Source organism: Elephas maximus, chromosome 3 (genome assembly GCF_024166365.1).
Source record: "Elephas maximus indicus isolate mEleMax1 chromosome 3, mEleMax1 primary haplotype, whole genome shotgun sequence".
NCBI lineage: Eukaryota > Metazoa > Chordata > Mammalia > Proboscidea > Elephantidae > Elephas > Elephas maximus.
In genome coordinates this window covers 201,862,546-201,886,088 of record NC_064821.1, presented here as the reverse complement: position 1 = coordinate 201,886,088, position 23,543 = coordinate 201,862,546, and the positions used below count along the sequence as shown (strand labels likewise).

Genomic DNA, 23,543 nt, shown 5'->3' with positions numbered 1-23,543 from the left:
AAACACGATCCATCTATATGCTGCCTACAAGAGACACACCTTAGACTTAGAGACACAAACAAACTAAAACTCAAAGGATGGAAAAAAGTATATCAAGCAAACAATAAGCAAAAAAGAAGAGGAGTAGCAATATTAATTTCTGACAAAATAGACTTTAGACTTAAATCCACCACAAAGGATAAAGAAGGACACTATATAATGATAAAAGGGACAATTGATCAGGAAGACATAACCATATTAAATATTTACGCACCCAATGACAGGGCTGCAAGATATATAAATCAAATTTTAACAGAACTGAAAAGCGAGATAGATACCTCCACAATTATAGTAGGAGACTTCAACACACCCCTTTCGGAGAAGGACAGGACATCCAGTAAGAAGCTCAACAGAGACACGGAAGATCTAATTACAACAATCAACCAACTTGACCTCATTGACTTATACAGAACTCTCCACCCAACTGCTGCAAAATATACTTTTTTTTCTAGCGCACATGGAACATTCTCTAGAATAGACCACATATTAGGTCATAAAACAAACCTTTGCAGAGTCCAAAACATCGAAATATTACAAAGCATCTTCTCAGACCACAAGGCAATAAAACTAGAGATCAATAACAGAAGAACGAGGGAAAAGAAATCAAATACTTGGAAAATGAACAATACCCTCCTGAAAAAAGACTGGGTTATAGAAGACATCAAGGAGGGAATAAGGAAATTCATAGAAAGCAACGAGAATGAAAATACTTCCTATCAAAACCTCTGGGACACAGCAAAAGCAGTGCTCAGAGGTCAATTTATATCAATAAATGCACACATACAAAAAGAAGAAAGAGCCAAAATCAGAGAACTGTCCCTACAACTTGAACAAATAGAAAGTGAGCAACAAAAGAATCCATCAGGCACCAGAAGAAAACAAATAATAAAAATTAGAGCTGAACTAAATGAATTAGAGAACAGAAAAACAATTGAAACAATTAACAAAGCCAAAAGCTGGTTCTTTGAAAAAATTAACAAAATTGATAAACCATTGGCTAGACTGACTAAAGAAATACAGGAAAGGAAACAAATAACCCGAATAAGAAATGAGAAGGACCACATCACAACAGAACCAAATGAAATTAAAAGAATCATTTCAGATTATTATGAAAAATTGTACTCTAACAAATTTGAAAACCTAGAAGAAATGGATGAATTCCTTGAAAAACACTACCTACCTAAACTAACACATTCAGAAGCAGAACAACTAAATAGACCCATAACAAAAAAAGAGATTGAAACGGTAATCAAAAAACTCCCAACAAAAAAAAGTCCTGGCCCGGACGGCTTCACTGCAGAGTTCTACCAAATTTTCAGAGAAGACTTAACACCACTACTACTAAAGGTATTCCAAAGCATAGAAAATGACGGAATACTACCCAACCCATTCTATGAAGCCACCATCTCCCTGATACCAAAACCAGGTAAAGACATTACAAAAAAAGAAAATTATAGACCTATATCCCTCATGAACATTGATGCAAAAATCCTCAACAAAATTCTAGCCAATAGAATCCAACAACACATCAAAAAAATAATTCACCCTGATCAAGTGGGATTTATACCAGGTATGCAAGGCTGGTTTAATATCAGAAAAACCATTAATGTAATCCATCACATAAATAAAACAAAAGACAAAAACCACATGATCTTATCAATTGATGCAGAAAAGGCATTTGACAAAGTCCAACACCCATTTATGATAAAAACTCTTACCAAAATAGGAATTGAAGGAAAATTCCTCAACATAATAAAGGGCATCTATGCAAAGCCAACAGCCAATATCACTCTAAATGGAGAGAACCTGAAAGCATTTCCCTTGAGAACGGGAACCAGACAAGGATGCCCTTTATCACCGCTCTTATTCAACATCGTGTTGGAAGTCTTAGCCAGGGCAATCAGGCTAGACAAAGAAATAAAAGGTATCCGGATTGGCAAGGAAGAAGTAAAGTTATCACTATTTGCAGATGACGTGATTATATACACAGAAAACCCTAAGGAATCCTCCAGAAAACTACTGAAACTAATAGAAGAGTTTGGCAGAGTCTCAGGTTATAAAATAAACATACAAAAATCACTTGGATTCCTCTACATCAACAAAAAGAACACCGAAGAGGAAATAACCAAATCAATACCATTCACGGTAGCCCCCACGAAGATAAGATACTTAGGAATAAATCTTACCAAGGATGTAAAAGACCTATACAAAGAAAACTACAAAGCTCTACTACAAGAAATTCAAAAGGACATACTTAAGTGGAAAAACATACCTTGCTCATGGATAGGAAGACTTAACATAGTAAAAATGTCTATTCTACCAAAAGCCATCTATACATTTAACGCACTTCCGATCCAAATTCCAATGTCATATTTTAAGGGGATAGAGAAACAAATCACCAATTTCATATGGAAGGGAAAGAAGCCCCGGATAAGCAAAGCACTACTGAAAAAGAAGAAGAAAGTGGGAGGCCTCACCTTACCTGACTTCAGAACCTATTATACAGCCACAGTAGTCAAAACAGCCTGGTATTGGTACAACAACAGACACATAGACCAATGGAACAGAATTGAGAACCCAGACATAGATCCATCCACGTATGAGCAGCTGATATTTGACAAAGGACCAGTGTCAATTAACTGGGGAAAAGACAGCCTTTTTAACAAATGGTGCTGGCATAACTGGATATCCATTTGCAAAAAAATGAAACAGGACCCATACCTCACACCATGCACAAAAACTAACTCCAAGTGGATCAAAGACCTAAACATAAAGACTAAAACGATAAAGATCATGGAAGAAAAAATTGGGACAACCCTAGGAGCCCTAATACAAGGTATAAACAGAATACAAAACATTACCAAAAATGATGAAGAGAAACCCGATAACTGGGAGCTCCTAAAAATCAAACACCTATGCTCATCTAAAGACTTCACCAAAAGAGTAAAAAGACCACCTACAGATTGGGAAAGAATTTTCAGCTATGACATCTCCGACCAGCGCCTGATCTCTAAAATCTACATGATTCTGTCAAAACTCAACCACAAAAAGACAAACAACCCAATCAAGAAGTGGGCAAAGGATATGAACACACATTTCTCTAAAGAAGATATTCAGGCAGCCAACAGATACATGAGAAAATGCTCTCGATCATTAGCCATTAGAGAAATGCAAATTAAAACTACGATGAGATTCCATCTCACACCAGCAAGGCTGGCATTAATCCAAAAAACACAAAATAATAAATGTTGGAGAGGCTGCGGAGAGATTGGAACTCTCATACACTGCTGGTGGGAATGTAAAATGGTACAACCACTTTGGAAATCTATCTGGCGTTATCTTAAACAGTTAGAAATAGAACTACCATACAACCCAGAAATCCCACTCCTCGGAATATACCCTAGAGATACAAGAGCCTTCATACAAACAGATATATGCACACCCATGTTTATTGCAGCTCTGTTTACAATAGCAAAAAGTTGGAAGCAACCAAGGTGTCCATCAACGGATGAATGGGTAAATAAATTGTGGTATATTCACACAATGGAATACTACGCATCGATAAAGAACAGTGACGAATCTCTGAAACATTTCATAACATGGAGGAACCTGGAAGGCATTATGCTGAGCGAAATGAGTCAGAGGCAAAAGGACAAATACTGTATAAGACCACTATTATAAGATCTTGAGAAATAGTAAACCTGAGAAGAACACATACTTTTGTGGTTACGAGGGGGGGAGGGAGGGAGGGTGGGAGAGGGTTTTTTTATTGATTAATCAGTAGATAAGAACTGCTTTAGGTGAAGGGAAAGACAACACTCAATACATGGAAGGTCAGCTCAATTGGACTGGACCAAAAGCAAAGAAGTTTCCGGGATAAAATGAATGCTTCAAAGCTCAGCGGAGCAAGCGCGGGGGTCTGGGGAACATGGTTTGCGGGGACTTCTAAGTCAATTGGCAAAATAATTCTATTATGAAATCATTCTGCATCCCACTTTGAAATGTGGCGTCTGGGGTCTTAAATGCTAACAAGCAGCCATCTAAGATGCAACAATTGGTCTCAACCCACCTGGAGCAAAGGAAAATGAAGAACACCAAGCCCACATGACAACTAAGAGCCCAAGAGACAGAAAGGGCCACATGAACCAGAGACCTACATCATCCTGAGACCAGAAGAACTAGTTGGTGCCCGGCCACAATCGATGACTGCCCTGACAGGGAGCTCAGCAGAGGACCCCTGAGGGAGCAGGAGAGCAGTGGGATGCAGACCCCAAATTCTCATAAGAAGACCAAACTTAATGGTCTGACTGAGACTGGAGGAATCCCGGAGGTCATGCTCTCCAGACCTTCTGTTGACACAGGACAGGAACCATCCCTGAAGACAACTCATCAGACATGAAAGGGACTGGTCAGCGGGTGGGAGAGAGACGCTGATGAAGAGTGAGCTAATTATATCAGGTGTACACTTGAGATTGTGTTGGCAACTCTTGTCTGGAGGGGGGATGGGAGGATAGAGAGAGAGGGAAGCCGGCAAAATTGTCAAGAAAGGAGAGACTGAAAGGGCTGACTCAAGACGGGGAGAGTAAGTGGGAGTAGGGAGTGAGATGTATGTAAACTTATATGTGACAGACTGATTGGATTTGTAAACGTTCACTTGAAGCTTAATAAAAGTTATTATAAAAAAAAAAAAAAAATTAAAATAAATAAATAACAAGCCCAAAAAAAAAAAAAAAAAAAATCAAATGGAGAATGTAAGAGTCTGTGATTTGAAAAAAAACCTCACAGGTGATTCTCATACCCCACCACCTTACTCCCACACAGGAATCACTGACCTAAATTAAATGTTTAGAAGATAATTATGTACGAACTGGATGCAACGCACAAGTATAAAACCAAGGTTCATATGAGATGAAAATCCAACAGAAGAATCAAACAGTAAAAGCTATTTGAAGATTTTGTCTTGTTTGCCTTGTCCAACTAATAATTCAGCATGCTTCAGAGTATTTTTAAAAATCTGTCCCGAATTTGCAAAGTCTATCCTAAATGTACATGAAATTATACCAATAAAATTAAAACTTTTCTTCAGCAACTGATTTCTTAAAGTAAACACGGCCAGTAACGGTCTCTTCCAGGCAAGGAAAGCCACTATTGAGGACTTGGTTTACACAGCAATTAGTGCTACAGTCGCTGAGTCTAGCTGTGAGGCAGGCCTGCTGGATACGTCAGGCCTCCTGTGTAGTTACACTGTTTGCCCTGCTGAAAGGAGCACAGTACTCAATGAAAAGAAACTTTTACCAAGGAAATGGATTAAACTGGAGGGAAACATTACACAGCAAAATGATTTGAACCAATCAGGGGCCTATTTCCTGTCTATCAGCCCACCACCACCTCTCACTTCACATACACTACACTGGGTTATCTTCCTAGATGGGAATTTGCAAGACTCCTCTCATTCCCATTAAAACAAAAACAAAAAACATGGATTTATTTTACAAATCACCTCTATACCCCTTCTGCCAATCAGCCAAGAAAAACAAGGATAAGCAAGGTCACATTTGACATATCCAAAGCGTTAATCTGCCAATGAAAGGATTACTTCTATAACAACCATCAGTCAACCTCCAGGTATCATAAAAGTCGACATTACTGACAAAAGCCCTGTAAAGTGCATGAAGTTGAAATCAGTTTGTATTACACAGAAAAGATACATGGTATAAAATTAAGAGGTTTACTCAACTTTCTACAAGTTAAATCCTGAAAAGCTGAGTCCAAAATAACATTATAACCTAAATAGGTTTTGGTATTATAAGAGCTTTACGGAACTATCTTCATTTAACAATCATTGCTAACCTTTTAGCTCTCTGCTTTTGCAAACCACCCCACTCTTTCTCTTCTCAAGGCTCTCACTCCATAAAAAATGCTTAATGCACCAAGATCCAAAACAACAAACCCATTGCCACTGAGGTGATTCTGACTCACAGTGAACCTACAGGACAGAGTAGAACAAACTGCCCCACTGGGTTTCCAATGAGCAGCTGGTGGATTCGAACTGCTGACTTTTTTGTTAGCAGCAGAGCTCTTAACCACTGTACTGCCAGGGCTCCAATGCACCAAGATATGAGCCTATTAAAGAAGTACTGCAAAGAATTCTATTACTACACTATGACTCAGTCCCCAATTCAGGCGTTTTTAAATACGTATTTTAATATCTTGATTTTCTTACTAATAAAGGGGGGCAGATTACAGAAACGATTTCCAACATTTCTAAATGTTTTTAGCATACTGCCCCATAGGGTTTCCAAGGAGTGGCTGGTAGATTCAAGTGTGAATTCTAGTCCTGGTTTCACTAATAGGATTACTGACTTTGAACCTAGGACTTAAAACTACTGGAACTGTGTGATTATGTCTGAGATCAAAGGGGCTGAACAGATGATCTCTGAGGCCCCTTCCAGATCAAGACTCGGATTTTACAGAATTTAAACTGATACTGATGCTCAGAGCAGTAAAATTTGAGCTTCTGTTTTAGAGAGAAGAGTGACACCACGTGGAACAAGTTGGAAGCACACTGATTTTTGTTTTTTTTTAAAGATTAGTTACTATTTAGAGTCCAATACACTACGTTTCTATTGCAGTTTAGTAGCTATTTACAATACAGTGCAGATAGTCACAGAATATTGGAAGAGGCACAGATCTTAAATATGCTGACTAAACCATCTCTTTTATTCCTGGTGTCAGAGGAGTCTTATTATGTTTACCAGCTCAATCTTGTATTCATAAACTTAAGACTTCAGCTTTGGCTGTAACTTCACATTTGATTTACCGATTAATTTTGAGAGAAAGGACATCTTTACAATATAAAATCTCCAACCAGGAACATGGTATGTCTCTTACGACAGGTTTTGTTTTTAAATCCAAATATTTCAAATTTATAAGCAGTTTATTTTTGTCAGGAGCTGGTACAGTTTCAAGCTTTTGGCAGAAAGGGCTTCCCTCCAAGTTGATATTATAAAATTATTCTATTTCTATCATTTTTATGGTTTCATTTTTTGTATTTAACTATGTAACCCATTTTAAAATGATGTTATTATGAGCTTTGAGGCAGAGATGTTAATTATATTTAACCAGTTCTCCTACTTCATTTATTGAATAGTACACTCTTCCCCCCACTGACTTGAAATGCCATAATCTTATACAGTTCATTCTATAAATGGACTGTTTCTGACCCATGTGTTCTGTTCCATTAATCTGCCATTTACTGCTATCAGTAGCACACACCTAATTACTTTCTGACAATACATTTTAATATCTGGTAGTTTGTCACCAATCCTCCCTCCCCCCATCATCATCCTCTTTCAACATTTTCTTGGCAATACTTACAGGTTTATTCTACACTTTGCAGTCATTTTGTCCAATGTTCCCAAAATTGCTTCATTGGGATTTTGATTGGGATTGTGTTGTACTTTAATTTGGTGAGAACTGATACCTTTACAAACTTAACTAAATCTTTCCAGCCAGGAAAGTAGTATTTATGTCTTTTTTTAAGTCTTCAAATAGTCTTCAGTGTTTCCTGACTATTTCATTCCAATGTATATTACATATTTTGTTTGCTACCAAAGAGGCATGCCTCCTATAATTTCATCTACATGATAAAAAAAAAAAAAGTCGAAGGAATACTGCCAAGGACTGAGACTTATTACATGACATACAAACTTCTTTCTACCACAGTATGTTTGTGGTCATTCTAGAAGTTATTAACCTCCTTAGCTGTCCTTATCCCCAACCTGCATGTCTTCATCTCAGTAACAAGAACACCATGGGGTAACTTGCCAACTGCCTTGCTGAAGTCTCAATCTGCTATTACTACCATATTTCCATTGTCTACCACTCCAGTAATTTTGTCATAGGAAGAAATGAGTTCATCTGATCAAACACAAGTTGATATTTAATGAATCCATCTCTGGCTGATGATTACCATTCACTTTCCCAAGTACTTCCAAATATTTTCACATTTTAAACTCTTATTTAGGATGAACAGTGTGTACGATTATTTCTAGAATCAAATATTGCTAGTTTAAGACAAAAAAGGGGGAGGGGGGTGGTGTAGGTTAATTACCTCAGAGGCATGAATGGTTCTGAAATACTCAACTTAGACTGAAACATCTAGTACAGCCCCCAGGATGTATATACCGACAAGGAAGACCATTAGCATCACCTTCGCTCCACAGTCTGCTCCTTTCTGAATGCAAAAGCCGATGAACCGTGGATCCGCCACTTTGACTAATATGTTGTCAACGCAGTAGACGTGAATGCTCCAAACGCCCCTCTGCTGCATATCGTCCACAATATTCTGGGCTGCAAGAGCCCGATAAAGACCACCATTCCCATCTGGGAAATAAAGCAGCCCGTTAGTGGTACGCCAAATCCCATCACCTCAGTAACCCAAAGGTCGTTTAGTATTTCCAAACTGGGCGAAGGTCTCTGAAAACCACCATTTCACATTAAAGGGCCAAGAAAGCGAAATACCATTAAAGAAGGATTCAGGTATCGCCGTTATACTACGTGCTTCTGCACGCTGCTTAGCACACAAGTATCTGGAAAGTAACATCATTAATGCCGAGCCAGGCAACTGAGTCCCTTTTAATAATCTCACCTGTGATATACTGTGAGATAAGAAATTCTTTATCAGACAATGGTTATTTCCTAAGATTTCAAGGTTCACTGGCATTTGTATAAATTACTTCTGCATCTCCAGCCCAAATGCTGATAATCTCTCCTATCTCGAAACTACAAGAGCATTTTAAATCAGATAATTTGTTAAAAGATCAGATTAATACAAGGGTCTACTCTGTCTTAAACTAAAATATAAGTAAAAGCGTCCTCCCCCCATCTATTTTTAGTGCTCTTTTCACAGTTTAAATGATGAAGAGAAATCAGACAACCTCACAGAATTGATCTAAGAATAGTAACCTCTTCCATTAACAAAAAGAATTAACGACGAAATCGAAGCCCACCGTGGAGATCACCACGTTAATGCTGTTGTTTCCTTCCTGTCAGCCTCTCCTCCAAGTACAGACTCACACAGACATGAATCGCCAGTGGTGATTTTTATCACTAAGTCATTCTTAGGTCACTGCACGTGGCTCCCCAGGCAGCACACAGTCTAATTCCAGGAGGTGCCGTTAACAAATGGCAAGGAGCACGGGGCCCCCGCAACTGCCCAAAGTGCTGGCCCTATCGTACCGTGTACATGGTTTTGTAGCTTACGTTCTCTTAACCTACTCAGACTACTTCCCTGTGTCATTTAATGCCTCCAATTATCTTAATACTGCTTAATAATTCAGAAACCCTGGAAGCACACTGGTTAAGAGCTACAGCTGCTAAGCAAAAGGCGAGCAGTTCAAATCTACCAGACGCTCCTTGGAAACTCTATGGGGCAGTTCTACTCTGTCCTATAGGGTCACTATGAGTCAGAATCGACTCCGAGGCAATTTTTAATACTTAATTCTAGAGGAATTATAATTTAGCCTCTCACTGATTAAACAGTAAATGATTTCCAGTTTTTCACTCTAATAAATCAGATAGTCATGTACCTTGCTGTACATAAAACACCGAGCAAAGAGAATGAACACCCTGAATGCTGCTCAAAGTGCTCTCTAGTGCGGACTTCCACAAAAAGTATATGGGCATCCATTTCACCACTGGGCATTTTCATTTTCTTAAATCATTGCCAAATTAAAAAAAAAAAAAAAAAAAAATTTTTTAACATCCAAATCACCATCTTAAAAAGCAAATCAAAATATAATGATTGATAATATTAGCATTTCTTACCACCATTAAACAAGGAGGGTTACAAACCTGGAGCCATAGAAACGCTGCTCTTCTCTTCTAAAATAATCTTCCCATCAAACCGCATAGCAGGCAGCATTCCCTGCTGAAAAAAGATTACATTCTCCTTTTTTAAACCAAAGTACTTGTGCTTTGCAAAGAACTCCTTTGTAGATTCCATTGTTCTGCCGCTGGTCATTATATACCTTGTAAGAAAAAAAAAATTTTTTTTCAAAGCAATAATACTATATAAATTAGAACAAAATAAAGTTTTGTCTATTTTCTAGGCTAAAGAAAATCTCTGAGAGCAGTGCTTCTCGTTTTGAGTTCCTTCATCCTTTTCCTGGATAAGACTCATTTATTAGCTACTACCCAGAAAAAAAAAAAAAAATTTTTTTTTTCTTACCCAAAGGGAGGAGCCCTGGTGGCGCAGTGATTAAGAGCTATGGCTGCTAACCAAAAGGTTGGCAATTTAAAGCCACGAGCTGCTCCCTGGAAACTCTACAGGGCAGTTCTACTCTGTCCTAGAGGGTCACTATGAGTTGGAATCGACTCAATGGCAATGGGACCCAAAGGGAATTTCCTATAGTAATTTCATCAATCCTTGTGTATATTAAAAAAAAAATCTATCTAATGATATTAAACATACTTCCTGCAACAGAGAGTCTGTACCTGGCTATAGCAAGGATTTTAGAATTCTGTGAAAAGTGTATTCTGAATTTAAAAACTCCTACAAAAAAAAAAATTTTTTTTTTTTTTACTCTAGATAAACGGAGAGGAGAAGGTAACTACCCCACATTCTGGAAACCCTGGTGATGTAGCGGTTAAGAGCTACTGCTGCTAACCAAAAGGTAGGTAGTTCAAATCCACCAGGTGCTCCTTGGAAACTCTATGGGAAAGTTTCACTCTGTCCTATAGGGTTGCTAGAGCTGGAATCAACTCGACAGCAACGGGTTTGGTTTGTTTTTTTTTTTAATATCCCCAGCACCTAAAAGCAGGCACTTAATAAATATTGGTTAGTATGACTAAATGAATAAGGACAATGGTATAATTTCCCACCAGAGTAGGTATCTGTTTAACAACATATCCTGGGTATTTTTAACTTTGGTTCAAAAGGTTTGGTCATGATTGAGACGGAGATGACAAAAGATGTGGCTAAACTGCTGTGCATAAAAAAAGAACAGAAATTCTATGTTGCGAGAAGGTAGGAGAAAGACAGAAGGAAGTCCAACATGACAGTGGGAGGCTAGAACCGTAAGTCGAATGGTAGCCACTCAACAACACAGATGTTCCTCAGAAACCCCCAGAGGAATCAAGATGGAAAAAAAAAAGTTCACAGCACTCTTGTCCAGAAGAACTAGAAAAGCTGGGAAAAGTATGAAAAGCATATTTTTAAAGGCATCAGAGAGCTACAGAAGCAACAAGAACTGGAACTAAAATTCCACAGAGGGAGAATCTTTCAAAGCGGAACTGAGGATAAGCAGCTGCCTTTTCCAAAGGTATTTGCTGATTCGGACACTGGCTAGTGGTGGAGAATCCGGGCTTGGACCAGGCAGGAGGTTACCGCTGGGGGACAGAAAAGCCAGCAGAGCTTTTGTTGGTCACATGGGGCTGAACAGACAAGATTAGAGACAAACACACAGCTGACTTCTCCTTCAAAACATGTGCTAACTTCCAAAGCTGCTCCGGAAGGGAGATTTAAAGAGCTGAACCAAAACTTTTAAAGAGCAAAGCAGAATTTTCGGTCATCTCTCGGTGTTTAGGAGACACTGTCTGAGGAAGGGCCGTGAGAACACTGCATCCTAGTACCAGTTGCCACTGAGTCGGTCTGAATCATGGCGACCCCACGCGTGTAACAGTAGAACTGTGTTCCATAGGGTTTTCAATGGCTGATTTTTCAGAAGTAGATCGTTAGGCCTTTCTTTCGAATCACCTCTGGGTGGGCTTGAACCTCCAGCCTTTCAGTTAGCAGCTGAACGCCTTAACCATTTGCACCATCCAGGGACTCCCTAGAAGAGACTAAGAATCCAAGTTGGGTGCGCATAGCAGAGAAATCAGGGGAACTTTCAGTATGTGTGGGAGGGAGAAGGGCAATAAAGTCTGGAGTGATGCCTATTCAACTCTGAAGCGATACCTGGCAGGAGGCTAGAGAACCTGGCACTTAGGCCATGAGTTTCTAAACAGAGAAAGCCCACTGAGTACCCAAAGCAATGGCTGAAAATAGACCCACACCACATCACCCTGACATTTCAGATGCCAGATGCTCTGGGTGGTAGGGGAGAGGATGTGAAGCTAGAAGGGCACTGGATGTCTCAACAGCAACACTAGAAGCAATAAAGTAATGCCTTCAAATTTCAAATTTCAGAGGGACAATTATTTTTAACTAGAAATTGTATACCTAGAAAAACTATCAGTTTCTGGATCAATGAAGTTTCTAGACTTTGAGGGCCCACTGAGTACCCAGAGGTACTCAGGTAGGGATGTAAAAATTGGATGTAGGTATACATTGCTCACTGAGGCTACAGTGATTATCCTTCTAGCTATAATATTACTTTTAGCATGTATAGTAAATTGTACCTTGGGAGAAAATCAGAAGTAACAGGAAATATGCCCACTTATGAATAAAGTCTATATACATTTGAATATTATAAACCAATATATGTTCAAATACCTTCCATAATAATACACAGCTTACCACGGAATAATGCATTTGTTGCCATGATATTTTTCAGCTAACTGTTGTAGCTTCAGGATACGCTCTGCTTGAATCTGAAAAAGTGTTTTATGGGATGGCAAACCAACATCATACATCCCCTTGGGATATGCGACGCCAAGTCTTGTTCCCTGTCCACCAGCTAGAAGAAGAACTGCTACTTTGTTCTGAGAAATCTGGAAAAGTCCTAAAAGAGAAAATGTGTTTATCACAAAACTTCTATAATTCAACATTTTAGGATTATATATCCCTAGGTGGCAGCAGAGAGTCATCTTAGCTGCACAAGGCATAAAGGACAAGTGAGCCGCAGAGAACTATGGGCTGACCATCTCGTTAATACAACATTTTAATTATTAAAGCAATTAAATGTATATAACCCAACCAAATGCCAAACAATGAATGCTACACTTTAATAAACTAGTATTTTTTTTATGGTAACATCAGAAGTCAAGGATCCAAGAGATGTTATAGATGTTTCGTAAGTATGTGACTATTTGTTTGATGTCAAGAAAAAGACCACATAAAAGATACCAGGGTTTCAAGATGAACAATGATGCTATGAAATTATCTCCAGCCTATAAATCAGTCAATAATAATAACTAATCAATGAACATGCGAATAGACTAGACAAGCTACCACCCAGTAAATGTAAAGAAAAGAAACCCTCCGTCAGGAAAACAGTATAGTACAATGGCTAGGAACCCAGGCTCTGAAGTCAAGCTAGCTGGGTCTGAAACCTAACTCATTTGAATGGGCCTGGGGGACTACCTGCAAAGGGGAATGAAAGCACATCTAGAAATGCCCCGTATTTTGATTAGCGTGGTAGCTACATGGTATACATATTTGTTAAAACTCATGAAACTGGTATGTCTTATTATATGTAACTATACTTTAATAAAATTGATTAAAATGTCTTTTTTAAACAATGGGCCATCTACAGCCACTCAGAAGAACTTAAGACTCAAAGTCTTTTTGTTGCTGATTTATTTCTTCTGTCTGTTTTCACCACTTGAATATTCAGCAATAAGGGGTAATCAAACAATCTCTGGATAAAAATGTTATTCTCTGGACTAAAATAAACTCAGGATGGAGTTAAGATTCGAGGGAAAAAGAGAGGAAGAAGAAAGGAAAGGAAAAAGTAAAGAAACTAAAAGCTACTGAAAGACAGATTCTCAGTTTGGATTAAACACACACACAACCCAAAATCTTGACACTGGAAGGTGAACAATCTCAGCACATACAGCAGAGTAGCCTGTGTAAGAGCCAACATGGAGACTGGGACGGTAGAAAAACTGTAAAATTTCAAATGAAAGCAAAGCAATGGTTGGTGTTTTTCATCCTTGTTTTCTGAATTTCGTACTTTGACTAAAATTCTTGGAAATGTTATGGCCTGCTGCCTACAACTGAAGGTCATGTTGAAAGGGGCAGTGGTGGCCAATATTGATTATTATTACTTTTGAAATTCTTAGTAATGTGGGTTTATTTACTTTCCCAACTTTATGTTTTAGGTGTTTGTGATATATTAGGTTTTCTTAAAGCTAATATACTAGTACATCAAGAACTCAAAGAAATACACTAAATAAACTCGCTGTAAAATTAAAACTATCCCCAGTCCTGAGTCTACATTTTTTCTTCATTATGAGTGTAGTCCAAGACATTATTCGGCAACTATTCTAGCTGTTTTGTCAATTAGAAAATGTTAAAGCAATTATATATTTCTATAATTTTCACCTTTGATATGAAGCTGATCTTAGCTACCTGAGATTTAATTTACTCTTTCTTCCCTGCCTCAAACCAGACTTGTGCTTGTAATTAACTCCACAGCAGTTAACAGTACCTGATTAGAGTCTGAAAGTAAGAAAACAAAATCAGGGGTAACTAATGTTAACGCCAAGAAAAAAAGCCAGCGCCGTCGTGTTAGACCCCACAATAGTAGCTATGATCTAAAGCAGACAGACTTTCCCTGTTTTAGAGAGAACAGGTTCAGAGAAGTTAAGGGTCCTGCCCAAGGTGACTCAGCTAGTAAACCCGATGAGGATCAGAAGCCGACTCCAGGGCCCACCCACCACCACACCATGCTGCCTCTGGAGTGTAGACTGCGGGCAGCCTCTGTCACAGCCAGTTAACAGAGCTATTACAGCACCATCATTGTTAGGAGTATAAACTCTCCTTCCAATTTCCGTGTTCCCCTTTCTTCCCTTTTTCACTGAATTCATGAGAAACGGTACTGCCCTTTTTTTTTTTTTTTTAATGTCTTAATCACCACCTTACAGAGAAAAGCTGCTGCACCAGGAAATGCCAACAGTCTCCAAAGCTTCCCAAACACTGACATTTCTAACAGTATTCCGGGTCTGTGTTCACCTTACATAAGCCCCGTAACCATCATATCCTAACAGACTGAGCTAAAGCACCAGCTGGAATTGGGGAGAGCAGGGAACCACATAAGGCAGCTCTAAAAACTGTTTTACATTTGGTTGTTCCCTGAGTTATCAAAGAAACTATGGTTTCCAGGGCATACATTTAATTCTATTGTCATTGACCCAAAAAGTGTTATTTTAAAATAAGCCCACCAAAAAAAAAAAAAAAAAAGGCCCACAACCCCTTACCTAAACATTTGGTATCGGATTTGTTTCAGAATATAGAACTCTTCAGAATTTAGGGAAGGAGTATTGTATACATATAACATATTCCCAGCAGATCTGGGACAGCAGCCCGTAATCACATTAAGCTAAACAAATCAAGTTTATAAATAGTCTCAGGTCTGTTCTAGTTAGGTTTTGAGGCAAAACAAGTTTTGAACCTTTCTAAAATGCAAATAAATAACTGAGGCCTGTCCATTACCACCAACAGCGTTAGAGTCAGAAATACTTCTCAGCATCTTCAAAAGAAGTCCCAGGTAAGTATTCCGGATGCAGCCCTTCGTTCCTTTTGTACTATAGTCTTCATATGGCACATGTGTTTTAAGTTGCTTTATTGTTAACACGGCTCTAGTCAGTTGTCCGGACTCTTCCACTCTTTTTTATCTTCAGTCCAAAGATAACTACCTTCCCTGAGAAGGTAAAAGCCTTGCTCCCAGAGTGAGCTCCATCTCTCCTGACAGCACCGAACACGATGCAGCGTCTTCCACAGCTTCTAACCAGTTATCTAAATATCTCTACACAAACTTTTCTCCTTCCTGGATCAGTGAACTCTCTGAACTATTCCTTCATGTCAGTTTTCTCAAATTTTCCAATTTTAAGGTTTTGCTAACTTGCAGCTCATGATGGCCTCATTCTTGAATAAAATAAATGGTATTGCTCGTTTTTAAACCCCTGTCTGCCATACTTTCTTCAACTCTTCTTTCCAGCTGTGAGCTGGTAACCCATCTGTTCACCATTTCTTAAGAGTGGCACTGGGATCAGGTTTGCTACGTGTACACTTCCGGGCAGATTTACATCTCTATCCAACCACAACTAGTACAACTATTTATAACACTATTCACATATATTTGTGGTCAAAAGTTTTCTGCATTAAATTCTTCCTGCTTATGTACCTCTTTTATGAGCAGAGAGAGAAAAACAAGAAGAAAGCAAGCAGTCCCTAGAGTATCGAGGCCAGCCGCAATTCAAGAACTAAATGCAGCTACAGCTGTTGTTCACAATATCAAGTTGTGTGTACGCCAGCTGTTACTACAATAAAGCTGCAATGTTTACCAAAACTCTGTAACACATACATTTAGTAACCCGTCTTATAACGACAGATGAAATACTGTGTGAAACTAAGTGGGCCGACAAAATTCAGTAAGCTTTTTGGTAATACGGCAGTAACACATTATTTCAAACTGTACTGGTGTTGCTGTAACATAAATCTGAAATGTGCAGTACTGCACCTATCTGAAAAAAGGTCTACTTTTTTTTTTTTTTTATAAATGTACATGTGACAGTTAGGAAATTAGCGACTTCTCCGATCCCAAAACTTCTGCAGAAATACAAAAAAAAAAAAAAACCTGAAAAGCACATCACTGTATCATCCCTTCTATCTTTCAATTATGGGACATGAGAGTTTTGTTTTTTTTTTTTAATGGAGGCGACCTCAACACAAATCGAATCAGAGTTAAAAAAAAAAAATCCACGCCAGAGTGAAACGTGTCCAAGGTTGGAGTCATTTCTCTGCTCAGAGTCACACATTATGAGTCTGAGCACTTTTTACTGTTTACAAAAAACAGAAGAGTCTGCAGTGGCCCCTCAGCAGCCAAATGTTTCCCAGATAACTTCCTGCTTGGACTAGTTCCTCCCATACACGTTAACCAGGCCCTGTGCCTGAAACAGTGAGGACGGACGGCACAGGACTTCTCCAAGTAGAGCGTGGCCTGACTTCCATCTACATTGCCGGTACTCTAGGACAAGAGAATGGGGCACGCAGGCACGCAACTGCTGGAAATAAAGGATAACCAGCCAAGAAAGTCAGTCTGAGGAGATATTTTAAGTTTTTCATTTTTCATCACATTTTATAGCTGACACTATTATTTTTTAGATTAACTTTTCCCCTAAAGCATTAAGCACAAAAAGCAGACCAATCAGGGAAATCTTTATTTGAATTGGCTATTAGATACTGGGGGGTCTTGGTGGTTAAGAGCTAGGCTGCTAACCAAAAGGCTGGCAGTTCAAATCCACCAGCCACTCCTTGGAAACCCTGTGGGGGCAGTTCTACTCTGTCCTACAGGGTCACGATGAGTCAGAAACGGCTCGATGGCAACAGGTTTTTTTTCATTAGCTACTGAGGAATTACTGTGAATTTTATTGCACATAAGAATGGTGTAATGATTAGTAACAAAACATCCACATATTTAGAGATGCATGCTGAAACGCATGAGTGTAAGATTTAACATGACATTTGAGATTTGCCCTAAAATACTACAGCAAAGAAAAAAGAGAGAGACAGGAGGCAAAAATCTGTAATTGTTTAATCGAGGTACTGCATATGTGGGGGTTCATTATACTATTTTGTCTCTAAATATTTGTTTAAAAGTACACTTGGAATTTTCCATAATAACAAATTCTTAAGCACGCTACAAAAATGTAATAAACCATAATCCCAAAGCTTGTGTTTGAAAGGAAATACTATAAAATATTACAGTGAGTATTCATTTTTGGAAGATGGGATGGTAGATATTTCTATTTTTTCTTTTGTACTTTTTAGTATTTTTTAAATTCTCTAAAACAAGCATGTAATGCTTTTAAAATAAAATAAACCTATTAAAAATATTATTATACTAGATTTCAGAAAATGTAGAGTAGATAATGTTATGAATACATTTCTTCTAACTGATCCATTCACTACTTTTCATCCAGAGGGCCATATGGTACAGAAGCACCATGAAGAAAAATAAGAAAATGTCTCAGAGGCAAAATAGGTTAATACTGAATAATAGTTTGTTATTATAATACGAAATTGGAATACTCTTTTGTGTCCAATACAAGCATGCATTTGTGTTGATAAAGACTAGGTATTCTTATTAAGCAAACATATTTTCCCAATTTGAGTATCTTTACAAAAATGATGTTCTCAAAGTTTCTAATTACTTCTCTTTCAGAATCTCAGCTTTGTAAAAAAGCTATTTTCCAGCTGCTCTCTACATTACATTTTCTACAGCTGGTCAAGAATTAAAATAAGATCTCTCTTCAACAGGAACACAGCAGTCACTCATATATTCTTCCTTCAGAAATAGTTTTCCATCTTAGATGTTAAAGTGTCCATTATAATGTCAATAGGTATCAGATAATTTGAAATTACTATACAATGCTTTTTATCTCCTCATGCCAGAAAGAGAAAAACAAAGAACAAAAACACAACTGTCCTCAGTAAGGTTACCAAGATCTCCCTACTCTTTGAAATACAACTCTATCATCTTCACAATGGCCACCCCGTCCCTTTCATAACTTACTACGGAAACCTCATTTTGTTACGAATTTGCAAACACGTCGCAGTTTCTGGCTAAGTGAAAAGGATATAATGTCAGCACAGCCTCTCCCTCTCCACTCCTACTGTTTAAGCCACAAACATTGTTCCTTTGACACTAAGCCAAAAGGAAGTTTGTTTTCCACCTTCTAATATTGTACTTGGTTCTAATGGTTCTGGATTTTAATGTAAATCACAGGTCATAAACACAGCTAGTTCCACCACTTCCAACAAAGAGGTCATAAAGGAGCTGGTAAACATTACCCACAGACTCAAATCACAGAAGGTCCTGTTCCTTAAGTTTGCCTTGTACAAAGTCAAAGCTTTGACTTGCCATAAGAGTTGATTCTGAGACTTAATCTTCTTAAAATTCCAAGGAGAAATACAGGCAGCTGGGATGTTAGAGGGTAAAAAGCGGCCTGCGTGGCTTTTGGTTCGAAGTAGCAGCCTTTTTGCTTTTATTCATTCTACTTTATTACAAGAGTTCTTTGTGTCTGTCTGTCTTTTGAAACACAGGGAAGACAGGAAAGACGGGGAGATTAATGAATCCAAAATTAGTAGGGGTCATATTATCATTAAAGCTCTCCATTCCAAAGGATCCATCTGGAAGTCACTCTCTCACACCTTAGTGACAGAGCCCTGTTCTAAGTAAGATGCTAGGTTAGCCACTGTCATTTCAGATCTGAAAGGTCCCTCCTTGAAGATAATCCAATTATTTTCAAACTGTTTTTTAATCTTCAAGCCCTTTCAAATGAAACTTCATGAAAAGATCAAATACATAAAACAGATAACAACAGAATCGCAATTTATAGCAGGAAGAAGTTGAAGACCTCTGCTAGTATCCTTCTCCCCTCCTTACATAAAAGGCTTCTCTGGCAATGAACCTCTAGCGCTCTGTGAAACACAGTCTGAAAATCAGTGAATCTGTGAGGCTAGAGAAAGATACAAAGAGGGACACCAAACCAAACCAAACCAAACAAAAAAACCCCATTGCCACAGAGTCGATTCTGACTAATAGCAATCCTACAGGACAGGGTAGAACTGCCCCATAGGGTTTCCTAGGCTATAATCTTTTTGGAAGCAAACTGCCACATCTTTCTCCCACAAAGCAGCTGGTGGGTTCTAACCACCAACCTTTCAGTTAGCAGCCCAGCTCTTAAGCACTGCACCACCAGGGCTCTCAAGGAGGAATACAGAAGGTTGATAATGCCAGTTACGTTCTTTTTTTTTCTAGAGGGGGTGGGGCAAGAGGGAAGAAGGGAGCCAAAAAGTGGAAGACAAAATAAAAACTGCCTTTGTATGGTGAAAATATAAAATTATATCTATAATATTATTGCCCCTGTATAAAAGAAAATATGTATATAATCAAGTACTGGGTGGTAATGTGAGAAATAACATTGATTTGAGGAGGTTACAAGCAATTCATATACTGTATTTCTGTTATTTTAATAGTATTTTCATAATAAAGCAATGTTAAAAAGGAAAAAATGAATTACTTCAATCTGCACAGTCCACAGCTGAGGAGATAAAGCCCAGATTTGACAAGCAGCATATGTAAACACTCAAGGGCCTGGACTGCAATATACAGTCAACCTTTTCATTACAGAGTAGTAGTTGTTGTGCGCTGTCAAGTAGTAGATTGTAAAAACCACAGTTCTCATCTCCACCAAAAAGCTACATTGGAGCTATCGTGGCCTTTCTCAAAAGCACTAATAGTGTGCTTCAGAATGCAAAATCCTGTTCTAAACTGCTATGTGACATACACAGACAATGAGACACGGGCTGCTCTTTAATCATTTACAATGTACAAGACAGACAGACACAAAGAACTCTTACAATAAAGTAGAATGAACTAAAAGCAAGAAAAACTAACTCCAACTTGAAACACAGAAGAAAAGGTCGTGGATGAAAGAGTATGTGTGGTGAGCCTTAAACAATGAGCCTAAGTCCACCAAGCAGCAGAGCCACTGCACTGCACAACTCCAGATGACCTCACAAGGTGACGCAGTTAGACAGTGGCACAAGCCAGGACAAGCATGAGCAAAGGCAGGAAAAGCATAATATAACGTTCAGGGAAAGATCGTCTGGGATGGCTAAAATGTATGGGGGAGTAGGAGCAGGGGTAAATACAGAGAGAAGATTGAAAATATAGACTAGAACCGGCTAGGGTAGGGCCCTGCTGGTGCAACAGTTATGCGCTCAGCTGCTAACCAAAAAGTGGGCGTGTAAAAATGGCATGGCAGAGACATCTGACCTCCCGTACCTTCACAAGGGGGAAGGAGAATCAAGATCAACAGCCCAAGGCTGATTCCTAAGAGGCAGAGGTCAGACATACCTCCTCTCTCCAGCCTTTTTTTACCAATTCTGCCGCCATCTGTCCATCCCATGGCACACTCTACTTCTCTGCTGGGTTTGATAATTCATTGCAGTGGCCACACAGAACTCACAGACAATACTCACAACTATGGGGTTTATTAGGGAAGAAACAGGTTACAATTCAGGTTCAGGAACGCTCAAGATACTGTTCTTCCATCAGGACAGCCTCTTCTCATCCTTGCCCGTAGGCATGCCTCTCTCTGGTTCTTTGGCCTCTGCCCCGCTCAGGCAAGTGTTACAAAGCTCTTTTAACTCTGCCGGTAAGTGCCCAGAGGCACCCCCAAACAAGCCTCCTGCCTGAAGGTGCTCAACTTTCTCGCTCCGTCATCTGGGAAGCCCACCAGGCCATCTCCTGTTGGCCTCGTGGTTCTGCTGACACCGTTTCTCACTGTCTCTTCCTGTGTTATAGCTCCCACTTTCTCTGTGTCTCCTTCTAAGCCTAGCAGGACAGCAAACAGGAACAATTCCCTCATTAGGTTTCCATATACCTCATTTGCATAGCCCTACCCAGTCAATTGGTGGCAGTTACAAAGACTATGGCTAGAAGAAGTATATTAAGTAATTCACTGCACCACATGGCAGTTCGAACCCACACAGCTGCTCCGTGGGGGAAATACCCGGTGATCTGCTTCTATGAAGATTACAGCCTAGAAAAGCCTCTGTAGCAGTTCTATTGTATCACATGGGATCACTGTAAGTCAGAATTGACTTGATGCACCCAGCAACAACAACAAACTGAAACATTTAATTTGTGCTTCAAGAAGAGAAATCTAGCAGAAGTACAGACACTAAGGAGAAAGATACTGGAAGCAAATTAAGACTTGAGTGAGAAAAGCCTTGAATTGGGCACCAGAAATGAAGAAAGAATGTAGGGACTGACAATGGGTGACACTGCAGAGGTCTGGGCAACGCCATCGGTCTCTTTCCGAAACACCTGGGTTAAAGTAGTACAAGAATCAAAATACGAGTTTCATGACTCAGCTACTTTAACAATTTTAATATATCTCATAATAAACCTTGGCACACATGTGTACATGCTCAGTACCTTCACTTTCCCAGGCCTGGAGCTGATCTTGATCCCTGGTAGCACTGCCCAACACCTCTCGAGGAACAGGTTCCATTCGTGCATCTACTTTCTCTTGATGAGAGGATTGGTTGAACCCTTCCATGGCCTTTTGGAAAAAGAAGTTCAGCTCCTCAAAGTTCATGGCCTGGAGCTCTTCATAAAGTTTTATCTGTTGGGCTTCTTCCAGCTCATTCCAAAATTGTAGCAGGTGTTCTTGCCCAGCTTTGGACAACCTGCGTTCGAGGTCATTAACGTTCATAATGCTCTGGTGGCCGAGCTTCGCGAGACTAGGGGTGTAACTTCTACACCTGTAAACCTGGAAGAGAAAAGGAATTAATAACAGGTCAAGGTCCAACCTCCAAACCTGAGGTTTTTCCTCCTAAAAATGGGTACATTTAAAAACTTGGTGTTAAGGGAATTAACTTCTGCCTTTCAATCACTCAGTATTTGTAAGAGATCAAATTCATAAGGTAATCATTAGGATTATGTACCAGGCACTGTGCTAAGTACTTCACCTATATTATCTCACTTAATTTTCAACAACTCTATGACACAGATACTATTACTCTTTGACAGCTGAGGAGACTGAGACACTGAGCTCGTGAGTGACCTAGCCGGCTGCTGGAGCCAGGATGTGAATCCAGGCAGTCTGATTACAGGGCTCACACTCTAACAACCACGTTCAGTTGCCTCTGTACTACTCCACTACCACTAAAAGAATACCTGACTGCTTAATATGTCAGCAGTTCTCCTTTTATCTCTAATGTCAGAAATATCCGTTGTATTCAGAATACAGCAAGATCCAGGAAGATTAAAAAAACTCAAACCCACTGCCGTCAAGTCAATGCCGACTCAGAGTGACAGAGCAGAACTGCCCCATATGGTCTCCAAAGAGCAGCCGGTGGATTCCAACGGCCAAACTTTTGGTTAGCAGCCAAGTTCTTAACTTCCTAACCGTGTAGGACCACCTATAACCATGAAAATATATTTTATTTCAACAGCAGCTTCTGTAGAGAAGCAATAAAAACATGCCCGTTACCTCTGATGGCACTGGGCACTGGGTTTATCTCTATTCACTAAGAGCTGAAATCCTAGTTAGAAAGAAAAAAGCACATAATGCTCAGTGAATAAGGCAAGGTTTCTTAAGAGCATTTCACGGTAACATCATGCTAAACTGACAGTGGTAAGAAAAAAAAGAGGGAATGAGAAATTATTTAACCTCGTTGCATAATATAAATGCCAAAGAAGAAAGGTGGTGTCTAGAAAGGGTTCACAAACGAAATGAGATCTAGTTGGGCCTCCTCCAAGACCCGGGCAGACTATACAGATAAGATGAGGAAACAAGCCAAGCTAGGATGGCAATGAGGAGCAAGCATATGCAGGGTGGAGAGCAGGAAGAAAGCTGAGGTTCTCTGTAGAATGGTGAGAAATACAGCAGTGACAGGTCAGACCACAAAGAGACTTTGAGAAGTATGCAGAGGAATTCAGACCTAATAGTATGAGCAATAGGAAGCCAACAGTAGGTTACTGAAAAGGGCAGTGTCGCCATGCTTTTGGACTATGAAAGAAAAGCAGCAGTGGCATGGG

The 23,543-nt window shown here is 39.3% G+C and overlaps 1 protein-coding gene across 3 annotated transcripts in view; it reads right to left on the bottom strand.

Annotated features, from left to right (window-relative positions):
• The window catches only part of UAP1 (UDP-N-acetylglucosamine pyrophosphorylase 1), a 41,714-nt gene that overhangs the window by 12,037 nt on the left and 6,134 nt on the right, over positions 1-23,543 (bottom strand). For all 3 annotated transcript variants that reach the window (XM_049881086.1, XM_049881087.1, XM_049881088.1), the window contains exons 2-5: positions 21,936-22,272; positions 12,560-12,764; positions 9,895-10,070; positions 8,252-8,424 (exon numbers count right to left, since the gene is read on the bottom strand). In XM_049881086.1, the coding sequence (XP_049737043.1) occupies positions 8,252-8,424; positions 9,895-10,070; positions 12,560-12,764; positions 21,936-22,215 (834 nt within the window). In that variant the 5' untranslated portion in view covers positions 22,216-22,272. The remainder of the gene's footprint in view (positions 1-8,251; positions 8,425-9,894; positions 10,071-12,559; positions 12,765-21,935; positions 22,273-23,543) is intronic.